We start from the raw sequence: 25576 nt of genomic DNA, 5'->3' as shown, positions 1-25576 counted from the left end.
TAGAAACATATTCTGAACAAATCTCATATTATATTTACCCTCGCTGCAGATATCCAAAGCTCACATGTTCAAAAGTAAAAGAACAGTACAAAAAAGAAATAATGACTAATTACAACTTTCTTAATGACCTCCAAGAGGAGAACGGATGAAACCAAACCCAGGAGCACACAGTGGGTTTGCCAAGTGAATACATGAAAGTTGAGAACTTCAGTTTTATATTCCCCCAGTGTATGCCTCCCTTATTTGCAAATAAGGAAATATCAATGTTTTTTGACCATCAAATTAAAATCTGTTTTTTAATGCTGCTGGATTTTAACTGTTTCCTTAATTAACCGCCCTGTTTGACATTGTTATTATAGAATCAATGATGACAGAAGTCTATGATGCATCAGGAAAATCCATTTTTTCAAATGTGTGTGTATAAAATGAGAGGCTCTTTAATTGGCTGGGAATGCTCCATGGCACCATGATTACATAAGGACATCACAGCTATCCATCATTTCCTGAAGCTTAAGTAGAATTCCATGTGCGGCCTTTTCCTCCTGCGACTGTTTCTTTTGTGACGTTTAAGCCGTTTCCTCTTGTAAAACCCATCTCTGGAGCCAGGAGTGGGTACAAAGCAGCAAGCGCAGACACACTGACGTAGGCAGAGCACTTTAGTCACCTTAACAAACCTTATAACAATAAATACACACCGGACATATCAGAGCTTTAAAGGCACACTTAAACAATCTGCTTTAATTTACTGGGCAGCCCGCACAAAATGTGAGTCCACTCCTCCCCCGCACTGTACAGTCCTGCATGAATCAGCCAGACAAGCCAGCCAAATATGTCAGTCAAAAAAAAACACGGACCATTACTGAGAGCTGAGACTGTCTGTATCAAAAACACCTGGGGAAAGACGGAGACAGCCAGCTATATGGGAGAAGAAAAAAAAAAAGTCCAGAAGTGGGCTGGCTGGGAGAGGTGTCGTCACGCTGGGAGGCATGAAGCAGGGGCCTCTCTCCCCCTTTATGATGCTAATTGCATACAGACAGTGAGCAGTCAGCCTTACTGTAATAGTAAGACGAGACAGACAGCCAGGGGGAAACACACTGCCCTCTCTGAAAGTCTGCCCAAAAAAACCACAACATCTGATGTCTCATGCCCAAAATAGCCTCACATTTCCTCCTGTCTCGCAGAGTGGAATCATTCACAGGGGAGCAAACAGGAAGCACAAATAATGATGAGTGAGAAGAAGAAGAAAAAAGAAAAAAAAGACTCGTTGTTGATGGAGGATGTAGCACAGGAGACTTGTCGTGTATTTGTGAGAGTTCAGGTAATCAAAGGGGAATGTTGGAAATGCACAAGGTGGATTAATGCTGCCCCTGATGTCGTGGGAATAAAGGCTGCCTTTTTTCAAGAGCAGGTTTTTAATTAACAACGCTCGACATGTCCCTCAGACTCCAACATCCTCCACACAATAGGACATAATCATCAGCCTAACAGGAGGTTCCACTCGCAAATATCAAAAACCCGTCTTCAGTTTTTCACCGTTCTCGTCATCACCTGTAATGCAGACAAAGGACAAAAGCCCGACCTAAGAGATATCTGTCCGCAGAGCTGACTAACAACACAGATCCTTTGTTGATGTGACTTTTGTCCTGATGCAGTGATTGGCACATGAGCTGTTGGGCTCCACAGGCCGAGTAATTACAGAGAGAGCTGCTGTTGAATCATTCACTGGCTTCCAGCCCCCTCATTTGACACACAGGGGACCTGTTATCCCGTACTCTACATGGGATGCAGGTTTTAAATGATCAGCTCCGGGCTGCGTTGCTAAGACAACAAAGGAAAATGTCCTCAAATACAAATGAGGCAGCAAATCCCGGGCCGGCGTTTGCCCTGTGGTCCCGTGTGACCTGTGGAGAGCTGCATTCAGTGGGCCGCAGGTCTCCAGTTACAAGTGGATTTACAAAGCAGACATCAATGCCTCCTGCAGGATGTGGAGCTCAGGACAAACACAGTGCTAACCAGCCAGACCACGAAGAGCCAGAGCCAAGGATAGGGCTGGGCTGTGGTGATGTCTGTGTCTGCACAGACCCATGGCATCTGTATGTATGGTGAAGTTTACTCATCATGTTCCTGTGTTCAGGACATTTCTTTTGCGCCTGTCATTACACTCTGCAGGTCAATAAATAGAGACGTAGAGATGAGGTTGCTGTTTCTCTCGTGTGTTCTCTGCCCTTCTGTAACAGACACTTTGTAGCTTTTAATGAGACGACAAAAGCACTTTACAAACGTTTCAACCTATGAGTTTGATGGGTTAGCGTGTCATGGCTGTGAAGAGCTGCAGGTGTGGCCGGACAAACAGAGAGATCTGTAAACAAACAAAAGGCTCCTTGTTGGCCTGTGATGAGTTGTAGACAGACTTATTAGATTGTCAGAGTGTAAACTCTGTGAATCAATCGCTTTGTTTACGTGACACTCTCTCACTCCCTTCACTTCATCTGTATGCCACTCGACCACCGCTGCTCTCTCTTGTTTGCAGCAGCTTCAGCGTCTAGAAGCCAGTATACTAACCATCTGATTTCTGTGATTACAGGAATTTAAGGGAAATGAAAGGAGAATGAAATTACTTCAACGTATCGATGTGGGGGATGAGAAAATCACAATTGTTAGCTGCACTGATTTTTTTGCACAGCTCTAGCCAATGAGGCATTAGCAGTGTTACCCGCTATACATATGTTTTAATTATCTTGTTTAAAGACTGATGACGTTTATGATTTTTGCTTTAGTAAAAAAAAAAAAAACTGTTTCAGGAATATTTTATTTATCGGCTGATAAAAGACTGAGGTGCCCCTTTCCTCCACAGCACACACACACACACACACACACACACACACACACACACACAGCATGAGCTTATTGATTCTGAGAGTAAATAACACGACTCTGTGAGCCGGAGAGCTGCTGTTGTTGACCGTTGCCAAAGCCTGCTGGGTCAAAAGTCATGTGAGCTGTGTTTTTCTCTTGAGGTCCTGTATTGAATTCAAACAAGAGCAGCACAGCTGTGGTAACACTCTCCTTCACCTCTGAAGGACACCCAGAGAGAAACAGCTTTCATCTTCAGGGGCAACAACCCCTCAACTCTCTCTTTCTTTTTCTGCCTGTTGCTCTTTGTAAAGTCTGGAAATACCGGTGGCAGCTCTTTCGGCATTTCCATTCTACTCATGATAAAACAGTGACGGCACTTAAATACCCAGACTATCATTCACTTCTCCGACTCCTGTGCAGTGCTGGTTACCAGAAGTCACATAGTAAAAGCAAAGAGCTGGCTCATGTCTGTCTGCCCTCTTGAGAACATCAACTCATCGTGCCTCGAGGAGGGGTATTGCATTTAAAATCTGGGAAAAACTTGGTTCAAGTGTTTCCAAAAATAAACAATCCATGTGTTCCGAGCCACTCGACGACATCCGTGGATAGAAATAGGAAATATTATCAGGGATGTGACCACTAACGGCCTCTTACTGAAGAGTTTACAAAGAATTCCTCCCAAACCAACACACTGAGCCTGTCTGGTCAAATAATGGGTTAAGATGGGCCGCATGCTCTCAAAATAAACCAAGTGTTCAATGTTCAAACTGTCAGCTCTGCAGGGTTCATCCAACTCAGAGCAGCGGCTCATATTCGCTCCGTTTTGAGAAAATGTTCTAACAACCACATGTTGATTCCTCACAGTCATTTAGCAAACCGAGGGGAGCGTGTTCCAGCTTCACAGACAGGTGTTCCTCTTTTTCTTCTTCCCCTTTCGGTCACACTGTAGGATCCTTCGGCACGTGACTTCAAGCAAACACTTCAAGAGAAAACGTCCTTTACTAGAAACGGGACGTCTGACCTGAAACCACCAGGAAGGAGGAGACACCTCAGAAATCTCCCCATCCTTAAGTACCTCCGCTTTACGGGCAACAGCTCGGAACAGAGCAGAAATCAATCAGCCCAGCTTTCTGTGAAATACATACTGCACTCACTTCTGCTAAACACTTCCAGATGCTGGACTGTAGCCATGTTCCCACGCATGTTCAAGTGTTTTGGCAAGGCCTTTCTGAAAGATTTGCTTTCTGGTGATAAAAACACATCAACTTTAGAGATTTCCTTTCTCATATCATCCAGGCATACCTCCCTAAAACCCGGGACTATTGACTATTGCAGAGTTGTTATCGTGCAAGTTGTAGGGATAAAGTTGTTTTTTGTTTTTTTTTTACTGTGCACAGAAAAATAAACAACCTGGTGCAGGATGAATTATGCAGGCTGTTCAGTGAAAACACACATCAAGGGTGAGCCCTCTATGAATTCAAAAGCATTACTCTACCAGAAATCGCCTGTCTTATCTCGATGTTGTTTTTTTATTCAAAGTTATTGTTTCTATTCAATTGAGCTCCTTAGACTTCATAACCCCATGACAAATCTTCCCAGGAAGCATAAAAACAACAAAGTAGAGGGATGTAAGTGATCATGAGAGGAACCCATGGGGATGTTCAGGCCACGGTTGTAGACTTAAGGCTTGGAAAAAGAACTTCAAAATGAAAGTTAAACCTCGGGGCCTGGAAGACTTTTTCTGTCCACTTACGTCCTCCAGAAGCATTTAACTTCTTGACTACACCTCTGACTCGCTGAGAAACTCCACAAACTCAACCCCAAAATCACACAGAAACTAACTCAAGCTTTCTGGGTGTAGCTGTATGAAAGAGTCAGCTGTTTTGCGCTGACATATTCAGCAGGAGACTTTTGCTGTCAAATTGGTGGGGGGGGGGGGCTTTGAATGTAAGATACCATGAAAAAAAAAATGGTTTTAGAGTTTTTCACATGAGCTCGTTCCTGTGCTAAAGCCATCTTCTTAACAGTCATCTCCTTCTGATCCCTGTGTGCTCATGTGGTTAACTTTATTCATACCAACATATACCACCAGAGGTGTGTGTATGTGTGCCATCTGATCTGAAGCGCATACATGTCTGGTTTTATGTAAAGAACAGTCAAGGCTGCATGCCTCACCATGTCATGCTGTTTTTCTCACTTGTAATATACGGTTGTGTGGCTGTAATTCTTCCTTCCCTTTGATAGCCTATATAAACACTGTAATTTGGTTTTTCCGAGAGCGCCCTATAACACAACTTAAAGCAGGATGACAGTAAACACTCAGCCAGACAACCCAAAATCCCGAGTGGAACATGGAAAAAGACGGACTGGAAAGTAATCAACATGTTTCATAAGCTCTGGCACCCACACAAATCAAACGTCTCAAGATGAAGGGGCACTTCATTAAAGAATGCTAATAAGGGCCGAAGAAATGTGTAAAGTGACAAAGGTGTGCCAACAGCTATGACGTACAGGATATGCATAAAAGAGAAAAAAAAAAAAAACACCAAGAAGAAACTCCTCTGAAGTCAAGTCCTGCAGAGCTCCATAAGGCCCACCTCAAGCTCATTTGGACCAGATCCCAGAGGGGACTCTGCAGGGTTCAGAGAGTAGAGAGGGGACCACTGTCACAACAAGGACCCCTACCGTGAGACAGTCCTCCGCAGTAAAAAAGGATGGAGCCATCCTGAGGGACGCTGCTCCTAATTAACAAAATCAAAGAGAACGGCTACCAGGAGGCCTCAAGAGTCTCTCAGCACACACACAAGACACGCGCATGTGTCGCAGCAAAGACAGTGAGACAGTGAATGTGTGTATGAGGAGGTGGATATAGCTTATCAAGAGCGAAGTGAGTATTCTGCTTTATTAGAGAATACACACACACACACACACACACACACACACACACAGATTTAATAGAAAAGGGAGGACTGTTTGTCATGCATGGCCATCAAAGTGTACATAAGGTCACTGCTGAGATGAAAGACCAATAAAATAAGACCCCAGCTGAGTGTCTGTGGTCTCTCAGTCTTCAATAACACATCTTGTTTACAACCACAGGGGGGCAGCCAAGTGATGAACTCTAACATGGCTTCAATACAGAAGGAGATGACAACTGGGCAACAATCACTGTCTGAAAAATGTCATTTATGAATCAATGCAAATCAGTAAGGAGAATATTACCTGACAATTATCTTTATTTTTTTTATTAATATGAATAAAAACGTGATTTTAGATCATTAAATTCAGGAATTTAAATGATCTGTTAGATATTTGTTTTTTCTATTATCTACCTTCTTTTTGTATCTTTTCAAGACCATCTTTTTTTAACTTGCTGTCTTATAGGAAGTGATCATTTGGGTCGAAGCGTATTGATTTTTAAAGTTTGCAGCACGTAGCACGTTAGCTGTGCTTTTCAGTAATTAACTTTGTTCTAATCATTGGCATGTAAAGGTCCGGAGAACTGGATCAGCTTCCCTTCATGGCTCTGTTAATATGTGACTTTGTGTTCCTGTTACAGTGCAGCCGAGGCATTTCTGAAATCTGCTCTCAGTCAATGATTAACTGTGCACATGTGGCAGCTGTCAGCCTCTCTGACTTTGAAGGAAGGACACTGATTCAAGCACAGGAGGGAAAACGACAGGAAGGACGTGAGATCAGCCTGCCACCTACAGGCCAAAATAAGTAAGAGCTTTATCAATGTGACCTTTATTCAGCAGAGGTTGGCTGGATTGAGTCAGTTTGTTCCTGTCCGTTAGGAGATTCCTGAATTATTCGGTCACACAGCTGGAAATACCAACGGCTGCAAACCAACTGTTGAGACATTTGGTTGTTGAGGAGCTCTCAGAGCTCAGAGCTGTCAGGCCAAAGATCTCACTTATCTATGTGTTATATTAACAACATTTATTTGAAATTAAATGTTCACAGCAGTTTGTTTTCAAAGGTATCTTTTAGAGTTATAGATATCCTTATTTGTCTTTGCACGCTTGACAAATCCAAACCAAAAATCCCGAAAATAAAAACAAGGTCTTGGCATATACACACATTTATATACACATACATACACTTAGCATGAGAAAGAGTATTTATATTCATTTTAGATAAGCATATTGAATCTTTTCATTAGTTACATTAATATTTCCATCTGTGTTTTCTGCATGGGTGACATGGTATGTCATGGATATCTTTTGTATCAATTAGTGAACAGAATGTGTTTCATTTTGAACAAACCGGGACGTCGACATTACAGGCAAAGTCAGCTGACAATGAACTCTGACTCAGGTAAACTGACAGGCAGATTTATCGTACTTTCACAGAGTCTGATCATGTGCTGTCTGGTTTGATATAACCTCCTGTTGTGCTAAATTCACCTGCTGTGATCAAAGTTGATTTGATTTAGTATGAAGCAAGAATGTAGCAGCAATGACGTGACCAGGATGTGACTATTATAATGTAGCTGTTTCACCTTTAAGTATTCCTTAAGGACACACTCAGATTATGCTGAAGGAATCATCATGTCATTGAATTTGTTGAAGTGTGGTTGTGATGGTGGGGTTTGAAGTACACATGCAGTTAATCACATGGTCTAAGTAGCCTTCCACTTCTTGCCTGTGTTATTTGCTGCCCACTGAAGGCAGCAAACAAAATCAGCATAACAATCAGATCCACACAACAGAGCGCTTCATGAATAAAAGATAAACCAGGTCTGTGTGTACTTAGTAGACAATGCAAACGGCTACATCTCCACTTATCATCAAACCTCCGTCTGAATGAAGGAGCAGTTATGTTTGTTTCACACACACACATGATCTAATGTGCCACATGTTGGAGCAGACCATAGATGAATAATGCAGAGCTCTGAGAGGAGTCTTGAGTGGGAGAGGACAGAGTCCGACTGGATTCCTCACCTTGAAGAGGCTTTTTTTTTTACCCTCACAAATGTTCCACAGACGGAACAAAACCGAGGCCTTCTCACAGCGGGTTTCTGACAATTATCCTTTTTACTGGAAAGAGGAAGAGGGGCTGAGCTTCTCCTCTTGACAAGCTCGAGTGTTCCTGTCTTCTCTCTGGAAAGCATTCACAATCTCAAAGTGTGTACGTTTTACTCACAACTACCCTGTTCACAAATGTTTGCCTTCTCTTCAGGCAAGTTTTCGCTTGACAGTTTATTTAACTGAAGGTTTGTTCACTGAACTTCTTTTTACCTCAATAGGAATCAATAGGTGTCATATTAAAGCCACTGTAGGTCAAATATTGTTTAACTAAGAACAAACTTGTACTGAGATAGAAGATAGTATGCAAAGACAGAAACACACGAGCATGTTGCCCATGACATCGGAATTAAAGACCAGCTTTGTAAGCTCAGGACACAGACAGACTCATGATAGACAAACAGCTGCTATGCACTAACTTGTGTCATTTGACAAGAGTCACACAACATGGTCCACCATGGCAGAATGCATTAATGGTCTTTCCAGAGCACAGACCGGAGCCCGCAGGCTGCCCTGAGGTCAAAAAGCCAAGAAGAAGAGCCATAGAGAGGTCAGACAGGACAGAGCTTCTTGTTCCTCCTAAAGAGAGGAAGAAGCAAACGGCCTCAGTCAGCGAGTGCGCGTTTAGTCACGGTGCAGCGTTCAGCTGCTCAGGGTTTCCACAAAAGGGCCAAGAAAAGTTACGGCACTTAACAGTAACACTTTCAGGGACCATAAATGTTCTGTGAACAATCTATAAATGATCTGGTTTTCACAAAAGTCCAGCTTGGAAAACAATAGATATAATATAGTGGGGTGATTTGTTTATATTCATTTATGAGCAGTTTTTTTTTCCAGTCAAGCACACCTTGCCAACATTTCCTGATCTTCCAAAAATGTAGCTATAGCCTATCGAGAAATCTTCAGAGAGTCAATGGCCAAACCAAAATAAGCAGTGCATAAGAGCTCTCCCATATGTCAATAATGACATAAATGCTTTTACTTTATATGAACAAAGTGAACAAGGTTACACAATGGAAATCAAAAAATGTAAATAGTTTTTGGGTAATCTCATCAAGAGTTTCTCCTCTTTTCCCCTGTTGAGTTTATTATTTGGTTTGTCAGACACAGACGATACAAAATACAACACACAATGAATGAATACTATCGGAGCGCTACTGAAACCAGATCATAACTACATTCCAGATGATGGCACGAGTACTCTGTGACTTGAGAGTGATGAATTAAGTATGATACATACATGTGTAAAGTTAGAGCATATTGAACAAATACAATGGGCCAAATGTAGGAGAAGAGGGGAGAAAGTACAGATATTTTAAAAATCTGCACTCCAGATGTACCAAGCAGCACATAGCAGGAAAAAAAAAATCAAGAAAACAGCAGTCCTTCCAGATTGCTAAAGTATGGCGTACTCCTCTGAAATCTGAGGAATATTTCAGGGAAGGAGACACATTCCTCCGCAATAAAAACAGGGCCTTTCTCCTGCACAACAATCCTACTGTGCAGCTCTCAAACGCCTGTTTCTTTCCATCCTGAATCACACAGCTGTGCATCCACATCCATCATCTCTCTGAGCCGAGCAGATATACTGGGCAGAAATGTTGGACTGCAGGAATTTGAAGGTGTCACAGTGTCCAATCACGATTGGTGGAGTGAGACCCTGCACTCATACGTAGCATTGGTGGCTTTGAAATGCCATCAGATCGGAAACATGACTAAGACCCTGCAGGCTTCCCTGGAATTCGGGGTGAAACAATACTGAGTAACTCTGGCCTTCGCCATGGCCCCCTCTCACTTTCAAACTGCTATGTCAACATGAGGGCCAGCTGGAATGCAGGAGCCACTGCGGCACATGGAGATTTAGTAAGTCTCTTAAAAAAATAAAAAAAAACTACCTCTCTGCATTCACAGGTATGTTTCACATGAGAGGAGGCATTAGGTCTCGAAGTATGATTCATGAAGAGCTTCAACGCGTCTCTCCTGAGGAAAATGAAGAAATGCTGCCACATTGCAAGTAAATTGCTCAATTAAGGCATTTATAGCAGTCTGATTTAAAAACATGTAGAATTACACAGATTAGGCATAATCATTCACAGCACTTCAGAAAGCTGATGAAAACAGATGTGGATCACCTTAAGTCTCCCATAGTTTGAGCTTTATCAACCCTTTCTCTTTTAGAATGCTGAACATTGTAAAACATAAACACCAGGTCATTTCTATTCCTAGACAAGGTGTGGAGGAGGAGATCATGGGCTCGGATTTTTTTACGAGTAGATAAAAACCTTTATCCTAAAATGAATCACTTTATAGACATCCCTTAATTACAACCTTCTTCTTTTCATTTTAAAGATTTTTTTTTTATTTGCTTTAATGTCCTGCATTTGTGGCGTCTTTATGTTGTCATTTTTGTTTTTGAGGGATGATGCACAATTTTTTTAATTTTTAAAGACGTTTAAAAACACTTATAGACCCACACACTGAAAACTTAAGGATGCCTGGGAACCCTGATGAAAAAATAAAGGGATTTTCATGGAAGATAGTAGAGTATTGATGCGGTATGTGGGGATGAGTTAAAGGTGCAACACACATCAACATTAAAAGCAGAATTGAGCTAGAAAGCTGTCACATCAAATGAATCAGGAGGTCGTATTCATCCAAGAATCTGTGCAATAAAGATATATTAAGTTATAAGTCATTGCAACTTCTAACCAGACAATAAATAAGCAGGTAAAAGCTGTTTGAATGACCTTAGCTTATATACACAAATCCTTGACACATGAACATATTCCGGGTCCTTGTCACAGTCGACCTAAATTGTTAGTTTGCTGTGAAGGCAGCCATCTGTAATCTGAAAACACATGTCTGGAAACATGACTGTACACGCCAGAAAACATCAGATCATAAAGATTTCCCCTTGAAAAGAGTCCAAGAAGTCCTCATAACAGTGTCCTCTGTGAGTGCCTCACGTCACCACCATCACAAACCTCGTGTGTCGCCACAGCGGCTGTGGTCATCCGGGAAACACTGCCCACACAAGAGGCTGCATTATCCCACTCATGCTCGTGGTACGGTGACTGAGAGGAGAAGTATGCTGTGTGATTTCATCTCACTGATGAAGTTACTTGTGTTATGAAATGCTGCCGCCCTTTGATCCAGTGTGCTCACACCTGCAGGAGGAGCAGCAGTAGTTCTTTGTCCTCCTTTTGTTTTTCTGCCCTGCCCCCCCCCCCCCCCCCCCCCTTCTCGGGACTGACCTTAAATCAGCAGGTAAACGGAGGGCCAAGAGGTTGCCGCCCTCTAACAGAATGAATGAGAGGTCAGGTCATGTTGTGGTAAAAAAAAAGAAAAAAAAAAAAAGAAGCTGGCTTGTAAAACTGTCAGACTGGACATTCATTGATATCTCTTATTTACACTGTGAGCTCAGCTCATGGTGCATAACAGATCCTTCAGCTATCACCTCACACTGTTCGTCAGAGTCAGTCAATACTAATTATTTACCAACACTGCACCCTAGACTGCGTGATTGACTGAAGGTCAAGTGTGGGTTTGTCTGCAGTGGTGCACATACACACACACACACACACACACACACACACACACACAAACAAACACAGACTTAATACACTTCTATTTGTTTTCCACAGATAGTTTCGAGTGAATTATCTGGAAAATAAGTAGACACAGACTTAAGAGATAAGACTGGACCTTTCACTGAGACAACCAGCTGATCCCAAACATTCACAATAATGTCCTTGTTCATTGCCCACTAAGTCACCCTGGATTCATACTCTCATAATCAAACATATCTTAGTCACTGTGTGCTTGCTTGTTTAGCCACAATTCCCAGCATTCCTGGAAGCCCAACAAAAAAAAGGTTCAACAAAAATCTAAAGTAATCTGAACTGTCACTTGTATCTTTCCTACCTCCAGCGATCCTCTTTAGCAGCTGCTGCCTAGCGATGATCCTGCCCAGCCTGTACCCAGAGCGTCTGCGGTGATGGTCCATCCTCAGGTAGATATCCTGAGTCTCTGGGGTCATACTCCCAAGACACTCGCTGCCCTCAGACTCTGGGAGCTCCCGAAACATAACTACAGCTTTTCTTTCCCCCCAATACAAGCCCCTGACTGCTGGCTGATACAAACTAACTCCACACACTGTCCCAGCAGTAGAAAACTTCACATCCACGCTCAAAAAGTCTGAAGGGAGCTGAGAGGGACGGCAGAGCAGAGCCAAGGGGGAGGAGTGCCAACACTTCAGTCAGACTCTGTGGGTCATGTGACAACAGTGGGGCCAATAGGAAGGGTTCAGAGGGAGTACTGCCCACCTTGCTGAGTTGAATCCAGCGTCTGTGTGAATGCTCGTCAACTTCCCCCTGCTCTGGAGGGAAATATAAATACCATTGGAATGCCGATGAAGTGAGCGAGGAGAGCAGAGGGGTGTGGGAGGGCTTACAAAAATAGTGGTTTTGGAGCCGCCCTGCACTGGAACAACTCCTCCGCTGTTGCTGCTCACACAGGTGCCAAGTTTACTGGGGGAAAGTGAGTGCGGGCCTTTTTAAGAGAGAAAAGAGAAAGAGAGGGAGAAGTTGTTTTCCTGGTTGGAGAATGCTAATTTCTGCTCCCCCACCCCCACGTATAACCCCCCCCCCAGCTCCAGCCACAGGAAGGCCTCTCAGCAGGTCTCCTCCAAGTGTCAGCCTCTCAGGGGGGAAGAAATTTTGGCTTGAATACATATGGGTGACCTGGATACCCTTTAGTCAAGACAAAGGGACAGATCAGACTCAGACGTGTCATCAGGTCAGCTCTGATGGTTCTTCACTGACAGGAATAACACTTCTTCTGTGGTCAGTAGTCTGTACATCTATTTCTCAGCATGTTCTCATGTTAAAGGTTTATAGAGGCTGTGCATACACTTTGCATCCACCACAACAGCGTTATACCGGTGTGTGGTTTCACATCGTGTTGCGTTGCTGTGGACGCAGCACAACGTGTGAAAACACAACAGGAGCTTCGCATCAGTCGTGTCCCAAATGCACTCCTGAACGTTTTCAAAGAATCTCAGAAGGACAGACCCTGAAACCCTCCTGATCTGGTTGGTCACACTACCTGTCAGACAGGAGCAGGGCTAGGGGTTTCTTAAATCCTGTTTTTAATTTGACAGGATCCCATTACCAACAAAAGAGCAGAGAAGAACATACTGGCCAACAGAGAGCATAAGGAAGCTGTTTAATTACATGCGTGGGGATCACACCGGTTGTATGCAGACAGTCTATGGTCGTGCACTGATTGCAGGGAATGAACCTCAGCACACCCTCCCAATCGCTTAAGGTCAATCCTCCTGATTATATCCTGCTGCGGACTTCACCTGGAAAAATAACTTGGAGCCTGGCAGGACAAACTGCTTCACGTCAGAACGAACAATCCATCCATCTTCGTGCTCATGCAGCTCTTGTACAAGTGCACAACCTCACACATCCCTACTGTCTTCCCGCCACACTGCTTCAGTTAAATCCCCAGATGGGGAATCAGGGGCAGAAAGATACCCAACAGGGTGTAACACTTTGATACACTTTGAACTGGTAACTGGAATTTTTAAAGGAATAAAAATATCTAATTTAAATATATTGATTTGAAGACATGAAAAAATGTGCATGACTTTGTAAAAAAATTACAATTACATTTGTTTTGCAACCATTTCCACTTTGAGATATTCCAGGACAGGTTTCATGATGCTCCACAAGTTATTTTGTATAACTTTAATAATGTTGTGCTTTGCAGCTACACTTCTTCAGTAACTCTTTAATCATTTTTATATTCTGAATTCATTCAATATGCTTTCATATACCCACACTTTCCTCCACCTGAACTAAAGTCCCTACCTGCAGAGGCCGACCCGCCCAGCACCATCATGGCCCCTGCCACTCTCCTTCAGACCTCTGCATACAGGCCTGTCTGTGTCCTATGAGCATGGCGCCATACATGTGAATTAAGCACAAATGGGCAGGAGACCAAGTCAAACACAACCCCTGTCTGTTTCTCTCCCTGGCTGGCAACATCCAGCTCAGCTTCAGCTCACAAAGAGCACAATTCAGCAGCACACTTCAGAGCTGCGCTCACATTTTTTTTTTCATAAACTTCTCTTGAGTTTAATGACCCTCTCCACACCCTCAGGTGGAGCTTTTTCAATGTGTAAGTGTTTTTTTTAAAGGTACAAGGTGGTAGTGTGACACTATTCAGATGATTTCATTGGGCTCTGACTCACTTTTTTACACACACAAACACCTGTGTTCATTCATACTGTAGAAACATCGCTTCAGGTGTCAGGTGCTGGAGAATGATTGGCAGCGGGTTGGTAACAGCGTGATCTCCCTGAACCCGTTTTTTGTTTTTTTTGCTTCTTCCCTCCCCGTCTAGACGAAGAAAGTCACAGAGTGCATCACACATATCACATGACGGAATCAATCACCCGCTGCTATGCAACATCATAATGAAGGAGATTAATGGGTGTTTTTGTCTGTGACGGCGCTCGAATACCTCAGCGAGGGTTTTAAACGAGCTACGAGATCTCCAGAGTTCTCTTTGGAGGTTCAACTTTGTGCTGCATGCCGTGAAGAACCGGCTGCCGTGTGTCCCTCGCAGGAGAGGTGTGTGTCAGCCACAGGGACTCAAGCCCTTAACAAACGTGTTCCAACTCGCCTCTGTCTGGGTTTCAGACCTCAAATGCTATACAATAAGGCAAGTGGAATACGACACCCGCATTACACACGTATGAAAAGCATATTGTGGCTCACGGAGAAGCTGTATTTCATTGTTCACCACAAAGGAGGCGTGTGATGACAAATTGAGCCCTGCTGAAACGTAACGGTTCATCTGGCTTTTAGTGACTGTCCAACCTTCATTCATTCTCTGCTGCAGCACTCAGCCTCAGTCAGGTGGGATGACAAAAGGGAAACTTATATTCTGAGTCACGCAGTGGAAGCTCAGGCCCACACAGATGATGAGTGTGGAGGAAGATGATTTGGGTTTAGACGCTTCTCTGATGTGGTTTGATTCCTCAGCAGTCACATGTTTCTGCTCTGGCCAGTCCTGGCTCTGCTGTGGCTACATTTCCTGGAGCACAGGATTAAGAATAGCACCAGTATGATGAGAGATTTCCGTCTCATGAGCCACCAAATCTTTAAATTCTGAGTTCAGGTCTGGGAGTAAATCACGCTTTAAGTAGAGCTGCTCTGTAGGTTGTAATAGTCCAGAGGATGAGGTAATGGGTGCTCTGCTGCAATGTATGTAACCTACTGCAAGTGTGACTCAACATGGTATGAATTGTTCAATAAATCAGCCCTTCAAGAGGTGGTTCCTAACATGTACAGGCTCCGAGCGGTACATTTTTCAGATACAATGTTTAAAAATAATTATAATGACAGTCACACCATGCAATGTCTATCATTTTAGGGGTAGCCTTCAAAGGACTCTTATAGGCTGTGTGGAGCGCTTAGGGCAAACTGGAATGAGATGGTCTGGTCTATGGAGGATCCCCCATTTTCATCACCACCTGGCCCCGTCTTTAAGCATTTGTTTCTAACAACGGCCTCTGTCGCCTATAGCAACTTCAATGGAACTATCTTATATGACTTACATCTTATAGTATTATAAAGATAATTTCAAGTTCCAACAGTGCAGAGCTTGAAAGCTGCATGGCACAAATCAATACACTCTATGTATTGTGAAAAGACAGCAACAATAAAGATATCCAGACAATGCAAAACTCAGCTGCTGCAACTAACACTACACAGTTGATACAAGGATGGATTCAACTTCAAGATCCAAATATAACTACTTGTGGAGAAAATTCAGCGGAAGCCTTTTATACTTTTTTATTTGTCATATATCTCAATCTCAAACTTTCCATGTGGAGCTATTGTGGTCAGTTAACTGCGCCTAGACTCAGGTAACTTCACAAACTACTGAGGTACACTCCCCATGCACAGAATCACTGCAGCAGGATATCATTTATCAATTTTGAATGTTTTTTTTTTTTTTTTTCAAAAATGAATCCCAAAGTATCTTTAAAGTAAAAAAAAAGAAAAACCGTTCTTTAAACTGTATCCCTTTTCCTTTTTACCATCTGAGACTCTTTAAAGCAATATATGTCCTATTGTTGTGCATAGTTCCAGGTGCACAGGTGAAACGGGCTTAAATAACAAGGCAACACGTAGAGAGACGTCTCATAGAGAGATGAGTTTTAAAGGTTAGAGAAATGATGCTCAGATCATTTCACTGGAGTCATACTGTAAAGGAAACTGTTTGAGTCCAGGTTTATTCATAGATGTAGTCTAACAAGCAGGCAGAAACAAACCTAAATAAAAACAATAAATAAATAATAAAACATAAGACAATTCATTAATTAAGTCAGATTTTCCATCGCAGTTCAAAAATGACCCATTAGCGCCACCCTGTGGTATAACTGTGCCCGTTGTCATTCATAACGGATTCACTCCGTGCCAAAATGTACCACATTAAATAAGAAAATATGTCACTTCACCTGAGCAGAAAAAAAAGCTTCATCATGTCATTTAGTACACGTTCAAACTAGTCTTAATCAGTTAGGCCTATTTGAGTCTTTTTTAGCAGTTCTGATTAACTTTAATGTCAAATTCAGACCTTTGTAAGCACATTTAGATTTACTTATAAAGTACATTTAGAATAGGCTTAAATGTGTTTCATGGTATATATATATATATATATATATATATATATATATATGGTGTATCACGAATAACTCAACTAGGCCTATTAGAGAAAAGAGACCAAAACCAAGGCAAATTTAAACCGTGTTCTAAAAGTCCCGTTCCCCTTTAAATTGGACTCATCAGCATGATCCTAACAATTAAAGCGACTTTGCATTTATCAGAAGATTGAGCAGGTTTCGTTCAGCGGGTTACTGACCTGCCAGTCTCCGCTCCCTGACATTCCTCCACAGTAAGTCCCAGGCTTTGGACGTGGAGCTCCGCAGCTGCTCGCTGAAAGACCTCCGGAGCTTCAGTTTCGCTGACTTTCTTCTAGATGTCATCGCAAATCCTCCTCGAGGACATAATAACCAAATCCTCCGCGTGCCTCACAAAACAAACTGTGTTCCTATAAGTCAGAAAAAAAACACCTTTGCTTTTTCCAGTTATCAACTTTTTTCTCTTTTAGTCTACTGCAGTAAACCTGTCTTTGATATCCGCTCTCTAAACAAAGCTGTCAACATGTTGAGGGGGAAAACACCTCAAATGATCCTCTAAAAACTAAACAAAACTTTACAAAAAACTAATGAAAAGTTACAATATGATGAAGCTTACACACCTCACACCAGATGTGCGTGTACGTGCGTCTGTATGTGTGTATGAAGGAATCCACGCACAACGAGCGCTTCTCAGCCGTGGTACCTTCAGGTGCTGTGGAGAATGTGGGGATTGCCAGACTGAGCATATTGGGGCCACTTAAAAAATTTTTTTAAAACGAAAAGGGGCAAAAGAGAGTAGTGAGGAAGGATGGTAACGCGGAAAGTGAAATTAACCCATTGTGTAGTGCTATTTTGCACGTTTTTTTTTCAAGTTATGAAATTAAAAATGGTGTATCAAGTTTTTGGTCGGTTTAAAATTTAATGTGACATATTTGTGTCCTAGCAAATATACATATTTTTTCATGTTCCATGAAGACTCTTACATGGCAATGTGTCTTCTAATATTCAAAGAACATCCTGTGTATAATGTTATGTTATGTTTATGTTAATTCAAAGATATAATGATTTATCAAAAGAACATTAAGATAACATTCCTCACAGGTGTCCATAACTCTACAAAGTCCCGGTATAAGTTTGAAGGACACAGGCCTAAATATTATTTATCTCATGGGACAGTTTCGGCTTTCCTCCTGCTGCACACATTATTATTTAAAGAGAAACTTAATAATGGAGGAAATACCATTTAAATAACGTATAAAATACAGAGCTCTACATAGAGCACCTGAAGGCACCACAAGCTGCAAACCACTCAACACCCCACCACCACCACTACAAACACAGTGAGGCTCTCAGATGACACAGCTCCAGACTCAGCAATTACTTTCTCCAGTCAAATATCGCACTTCATAATCATCGACTAAAGATTTATCAGCTGAGAGAACACTACAGATAGGTTCAATTAAAGTGTGTCACGTGTCTTTCAGCAATAATATCCCCAAACATTTGATCAATTAACATAGAACAACGTTTCATTAAAGTTCCAGTGAGGAGTTTTTAGCTTGTTTATGAAACAAAATGCACATTAATGCTAATATATGAACTAAAACAACAAAGGCCATGAGGGAGTCACTCATTCATGTACTCACTTTATTTGCTTTCAAAGCTATTAACACCAGAATGCTGAAAGGGTCTTGCATGTTTTCCAAACCGAAGATTCGATGTGAGTAACACATTTAAAACAAAGAAAGGTGAGATCTGTCTTTGTCAGCACAATTTAGGCATGAACAGGACAAGATCAGCAAAGGGATAAAAATGTGCCTCTCTGTCCACAGGGTTTCAGTTCCTCACAAGGGCTTTAAACATCGGAAAATGTCCGATTTTCTTTGATGATAAATCTCTCCAAGAACACTTAATGTTTTAATGAGTCTATCTTAAAGAGTTGATGCACAGAGACCTATATTTAAACTACAATTAGTAGTATGTCTGTTATAATCTCATTGAAAGTTCAGCAAGTTCTTGTTGGTCAAGCCTTCCAGTTTAACATTTACTTCTGTTGTCACAACATCTTCCTCTGCGAAAAGACTAAAAAGAAAACCTCAGTTCATGCCTGAATAATAAACATGTTAAGCCACTTCAGCAATCTTTAACCAGACTTATTGTAAGGAATTTCTTCCTATTAAATTGCGTCCACTCAGACAGAGCACGAGCTGAGAGCGATGATATCATGTCAGCTGTATCACTTCTGGTTCACCAGCTGGGATTACTATTATAACAGCTTTAATACCATTATACACACACAGAGCCAGAGTGAGCGGCTGAAGATTGACAGTTTCTTAAATGAACAAATCTCCTCTGACCTCAGGTTGCCCCCTCGGCATGAAGCTGAGCTAACATTACTTCATTTCAATAAGGAGACAGAGCCTATTTGCCACCAGGCAAGCGGCTGATTCACAGATTATAACAAGGTCACATACTGAGACATCTGAGTGCCAGGAGACAATTAATGATTGGCTCGGTTTTCCATTTGTTCTGTCTGAAACTGAAATGATCTGCACACGAAAGAAAAAAAACCTGCATGTAGAGAACACACACACAATAACACATTTAAGAAACGTAACGTAAGATAAATTCTTAAAGAGAAGTCAACCAGCAAATCTTTCTGTATTGAAGTTGGTCAGTTTTTCACCTGTTTTTGGATCTTACTCAATTTGTCTCTGTTATGTTAGGCATTAGCAGGTCACAAGAACAGAAAACATCTGGGGAAAAGTAGATTTCTCTTCGTTTCAGTGTACAGCAGAAAGAAGAATCTGTCCAGCAGTGACCGCAGTGTTACTATTTTCAGCCCCAACAGACCCCAGGCTGCAATGCAGCTTGGAGGGCACCATTTTACACACATACACAAGCGCACACACTGGTATGGAGAACCTGCTTCATTTTATAGTGTCACTTTGCAGGAGAGGTCAGGGTTAGGCCGAGTCAAGCGGCTCATTTTCTGCTGGGCGCGTGAACCAGAGAGCTTACAGATAAAAAGGCTGAAAGTCAACCCACAAATCCTTCAAATCTGACACAAAACAGATTCAGTTCTTCCTAAACTCAAGATACAATTCTATTTCACAAAAAAGTAAAGGCATTCAAAAAAAGTAAAGGCATTAACTTGCAAAAAAAAACCAGATTCAGATATTGCCTCACATAGAACCATCTTTGAAACGTCATCTTTAAAGTGATCCTTATAATCACAAACCTGATATATAAGTTGACAAAGTAGAACGCGGGTTAATGAATGTATGTACGCGCTGTCAGAGTTGTAAACAAGGGATCAATCTCTAGTCCCTGTGACTGACAGGGAAGAACAGGACAGACACAATCCCACCCGTCAGTAAAAGTGATGGAGGAAGCGCAGCAACAAGCTTCTGACCTCTTTCAACATGAATCACCAGAGAGGTAAACACAGTCCCCCCCCCCGCTCTGCCTCTCCTCTCTCCAACAATGAGGATAGGCATTATTGCAGCAAGTATCACTGTGGTGGGACAATGACTGAGCTCGTGGAGCGGTTGGAAGTATTAGCAGATGAGAAGAGAGGAAACATCAATCAGCCTGAGAATGTTTTCTCTCTGCTGACTCACACACATGTTTATTTTGGCCCAGCAGTTTTTTTAGAAAGCCCTCATTTTCACTTTTTTTCCCCCTGCATTTTCTTGAGTAGTTCATGTCCATTCTTTTTAACCGTCTCCCTCCTACTCTTTCACAAACACACGCTCACTTTAATCTGCACACAAGCTATCTGAATTGACTGTGTGTGTGTGTGTGTGTGTGTGTGTGTGTGTGTGTGTGTGTGTGTGTGTATAGTGCCTGATGTGGAATGTTGCTTCCCCAAAGGTACAGTGGGAAAATCCCAGATGTGAGGAAACTGATTTCTCTACACTGGGTCGTGTTGTTGGCCAGGAGGTCTTACACCCCCCCCCATCCTCCTCCTCCAATAGTCTGGGAGATTGCTCTTCCCAGCCTAATGGAAACAAGGCTCGGGGAGCAGGGGGAGCAGGGAGATCTCGCCTCCACCTCCAACCCCCCGGCCCCCGAGGCCTCGTCCCAGGCATGTGCTATAAATTTCCTGACCATATATTCCCAAGTCGAGTTCATTTTTCCAGAGGAGCCACACATGTGGTGTGTATCTGGGTTTAGATTATGGGGTTGGGGAAGGAGGAGCGGACTCTGGTCCCAATCCATTAAAGTGGCCACTAATTCTGTTTTCTTAGAGGTAACGTCATGGTTTCTTCACTGAATGAAGGCTGCTCTTTATAGAACCATTTATTCCCAAACAGATGATCCATTACATCAAACCTGTTTTCAAAATAGAAAAGTACAGATTTTCAATATGAATCACCAACTGAAAATCTTCCCCATGCAGCATTTGGTTACATAACTTGACTTTTTGTATGAAACATCAACACAAAGGTTTGTTTCAATATGATGAGGTGTCTATAGAAGTGAGAGCTCACAGGGGTCAGAGTTTATAAAGAGGCCCGAAGAATGTAAAACTGGCATGACAGGCGTACGTGGCCATTGTTTCATTGAATGACAAAGCATGTAATGCTGTCAGGTCTGGATCTGTTAAAGGCTGTGCCACAAAAATGCCTGGGAAAACATTTACACCAGTATCCAGCACCTGGTTTCTATTAGAGCAATGAGGATCTAATCGCAGAGGTACATTTCTCCCTCAATCACTCTCACTTCCTCCACCTCACTCTTTCTCGCTCTCATGTAAAATAAGCTAATGTTTTATCGAGTTTTACTTCGTTTCAAGCTGTTTGTCAGTCTCTGTTTTCACTGTGAGAATTCCCCTTAACTCTCTGTTGATGAAAAATGCACATCAGGGAAGTTTTGCTCCCAGGCCTCTTAACAGCAATCACATTGAAGTAAAACTGACAGGATAACTCTCATTAAATTACATCACATGATATACTGTAGCATGACATTAGCCTCCTTGAAACAAATTCAAACAGGAAGTCGATGTTTATATTTCAGGATGAGCGCCGTCTCCCCGGAGAAACTGGAGTTCTGACGAGGACCAAAGGAGACAAAGACAGCTGGTTAAAATTAGACCTACAGTTTGGCCTGTTGTTTCTGCTCTTATGACAAATCTCTCACACACAGAGGCATCACAGTTTTGCTTCTACAAATTCCCCCCCCCCCCCCCCCCCAAAAAAAAAAAAAAACCTGAAAAAAAATGAAAAAAAGACAAAGAAAGAAAGAGAAACACCCACTCCTGAGGATTTAAAAACAAAAAAAGATGTCAGGCCACCAATGATATCTTGCTGAGTGGCTTGTTCACACATGTGCCTCACAGCTGGAGTCTTTCCAGTTCAGATGGGAGAAAAGAGCCCTATGCTATGATGACCATTTTTGCTTTTGTATCAATGCTACTGCATGTGTAGCTCGTGAATGTATTAACAAAAGAGCGGAGAATAATGTACAGATGAAAAGAAACATGTAACATAGCTTCATTACCTGCACAGAGATCACAGCGGTTGTGCGCATGTAAAGTGCCGGACACAGGATATAAACATCATCGCCCTCTTCCTCCCATTCGCTGTGAATTTTCCTGAATGATTTAGTGCTGTGCTCTCACATCGGCTCGCACCTTTTACCAGGAAATAATAGAACAGGCAGGATAAATTCTGGGAAAAGTCAGAGTGAAAAAATCAGCTTTTTGCATTCACACATGCAACTCAACTAAAACAACTTCAGCAAGTGTTTCAGGAATTGTGTTCATGTGTGAAGAAGGTTAGCATGACATAGACAACCAAACGGTAGCATCAACATCTGAATGAAATGTAAAGCATTCAACACGCTTACAAAACAGAAGGAATTATTCTCCTACTGTAAGATTAAATTGAATATTTGTATTCCTCCATTTTCTACTAAGAGTTCAGTTTTATTATTCAGCTTTATCGATGACGCGTATGTGGACTCACTGTAATCTCCCCATCCAACTATTCTGCTCAGCTCATCAGCCATGATAAGCTGTAAGCACAGTGCAGGTATTGTTTTCACACTGAGACACAAACAGCTCCTGCTGGACCCTTAACTTTTAAAGCCGGTGAGCCTGAGAGGATGCAGGAAGTCTGCTCTGCCTCTGCTCGCTATTGCTCTTTGATTACTGAGCCAAATTGTTTAATCAGGTCTAAAACCACAAGAAAGCTGCAGTGCTACACTGCCCCGGGACAGAGCCTCTTTATAACCAAGTGCTGTGTTTTTTGTTATCAGGGTGCAAGTGGAAGTGCACAGCTATGTAAATCTCCGGTAGTATGGCTAGCCACCATGCAGAAGGACAGACAGTGTTTGGTGCGAGCAGGGCCACGTGTTTGGCCGAGTCGAGCATGAGGAGGCGAGTGCTGCAGACTCTCTGCCTCCCTTGCAACATCTGGAATCTCTGTGGTTTATGTGGGAAATTTGGGAGGCCAGTGACAGAGCCAATGTGGTTACTTTATCTAAACCGACCCTGCGGAAATGTTCTTGGCTTAGAAAAAGTGTGTGTGTGTCAAAGGAGCGCTGAGGAACTACCAAAGTTAAAACTTTGGATGAGAAAGGAGTTATAGTTGGATTCTTTTCCAGCATAGTTGTAAGTATTCATAGGAAAGGTATAAAAACACACACACACACACACACACACACACACACACACACACACACACACACACACACTAAAGGGAGATAACAGGACTGGAGCTTGTTGACAGTTTAGCCTCCACATCCGGGTGCAGCAGGGACCTGAAGTAAAGTGTGGCCTTCCTGCCTCATTACTTCCGAAATCTTGTTTCTACCTTTCTTCCCAGTTGGCAGCTGAGTGCTGGACCAACCTGTTAGCTTTTGTGTTCCTTCCCACACTCACACATACAAACTGACCTGTTCTCCTGTTCTGTGACTGGCTTGTATCCTGACTCGACTGCCCATGTCTCCTTCCACTTTGTTTACAAAGCCCAGGCCTAAATTCCTCAGGACATACACACACATAAGACACTTTAACCTTGGTAGTTCCGCTGACCTTTTAATACCTTCAGGATTTATTGGCTGCTTCTTTTCTAATTTGCAGTGTGGGTATAATTAGGAATCATCAAAACATAAACCTGTTTCCAACTGCTTAAACACACACTGCACACAATGACAGGATTAAAAATGATGATTAATACTTAGTAACATAATAGTGCTGAGTGTGGTGATATCATTCAGCTTAAGGGCCTTATAAGCATTATTAAATTACATTATGTGCTATTCTATGTTTAATTGCAATGAAAATGTTGAAATTGCAATAAAAACGTTTCAATTTTGGAGCGGCTTAACCAAATAGTTTCTCTAATGTTTTCACAACCTTGACAAATGACTGTGTGTTCAAAGGCTTCTTTCCCTGTCAAACAGCCGCGCTGGCCTCTGCTTTAAGGAAACCACAAGTCATTTTCCATCTTTCCACGTGTGGAATCTTTCATGCTCTCGTCATGCCAGCAGCACCCTTTATAGTCTGAACTGCCTCTACAAATGACGACTCGGTTATAAATTTAGCGCATGATGTCACTGATCTGGCACCTGTGAGGCAACAAAGACGGGGAGCAGAAATAACGGTACAATCTTATGAAAATGGATTTTCCTGCCTCGTTTAAAGTCTGCATGTGTTTCAAATGAAAACAATTCACAATGTCCAGGTCTGTCTTTAAATAGACACAGAGCAAAGAAAATCCTGGCCTTATTCAAACAACGCTGTGGAGAAAAAAAAGTGCTACGTTGCCTTTTCTGCTCAATACCAAAGTCACTTCGAATGTGGCCACATTTTCTGTGTGGTAACACAGTGGTACAACTGCTTCATTCATACAACTCCATTAAAACAAAGTATAACGTTTATGTGATGAATCGGCCATCGTGACTCTTCACATATTATCGCTTCAAAAAAGATTAGGCAGTCTTCACAATCTACACCTAAGCTAATAAACACATGGGTGCTTCAGTTGTTACATTGGTTCTCATAAAAGTTCAGGCTTTGACCTGACAGACTTTATAGCCCTTTTTTATGAATTTTATGGTGTAAGTGAAGTTTTAGTTATTTTAGATAAATAGAATAATCAGTAAAATTCTAATAAAATAAACTAGTTATTTCAAATCCCCCTGATGGTCACTGCTTGGGAACTTTGTTACGCATTGGAGTAATTTTCTGTCGTAACAGAAAAGATTTCGAAAGGCAACCACACTGATGTCATTATGTAAAGAACAACAGATTTAATATTCTTTCTTTCTACTAAAAACATCCAAATGTATAGATAATTTCATTATCGTGCCTGGACGCTCGATCTGTTGTTGTACATGATGTACTGATTACAACATGGTGTCATGGTTGTTTCATATTCCCTCATTTGTTACCATGGAGCTCTTGGGATGTGTACATAAGATCTGTAACAGGCCTCAAAAGAGACTGCAGCTGTCCTTGGTCACACTCAGCCCCCCCCCCCCCAGCAGCCCTCCCCAGCTTACACTGAACGATGGGTCTCTGAGAGCAGCTGGGGAACATGCAGGAGTCCAGGACAGATCAGACAACCCCGTAGCATTACAGCTATAGACGTTATATAATCCCCACCGGTACGTCATCTTAAGATGCACTGGTGATCTATACAGCAGTGTTTGATCACTATTGGGACGCAGAGTAGTCTGATCACTGGGACTGGACAGTCTCCCACAGTGGGAGTCCAGAGACTGGGGCTGGTGAATGTTTCTGAATCTACTTCATCAAAATCAAAAGGGCCTGTTTTCATTGCGCTAAGGGAGGCTCTCCAGAGGACTTGATGTTTTTCTTTTCAGCCTTTACTCTTCATCATAAACAAAGCAAAACACCAGAGCTCAAATTCATGCTGGTACTTTCACGTTTTGAGACAGTTGACATAGTAACTGAACAAACTAAAATATGAAGAAATACAGCAACTTCACTTCA

At 42.2% G+C, this 25576-nt stretch overlaps 1 protein-coding gene across 4 annotated transcripts in view; it reads right to left on the bottom strand.

The window, feature by feature from the left end:
- Positions 1 to 25576, bottom strand: part of stard13b (StAR related lipid transfer domain containing 13b) — a 64605-nt gene that overhangs the window by 12893 nt on the left and 26136 nt on the right. Inside the window, exon 1 of one of the 4 annotated variants that reach the window (XM_079353372.1) lies at positions 16830 to 17237. The exons of 2 other annotated variants lie outside the window; for them this stretch is intronic. In XM_079353372.1, the coding sequence (XP_079209498.1) occupies positions 16830 to 16953 (124 nt within the window). In that variant the 5' untranslated portion in view covers positions 16954 to 17237. Of the gene's footprint in view, positions 1 to 11810; positions 12411 to 16829; positions 17238 to 25576 lie in introns of those variants that run through there. One more of the 4 variants, XM_079353371.1, reaches the window with a different exon arrangement.

Source organism: Symphodus melops (genome assembly GCF_947650265.1).
Source record: "Symphodus melops genome assembly, chromosome: 10".
NCBI classification, from domain to species: Eukaryota; Metazoa; Chordata; class Actinopteri; order Labriformes; family Labridae; genus Symphodus; species Symphodus melops.
This window is presented reverse-complemented; position numbering and strand designations above follow the sequence as displayed.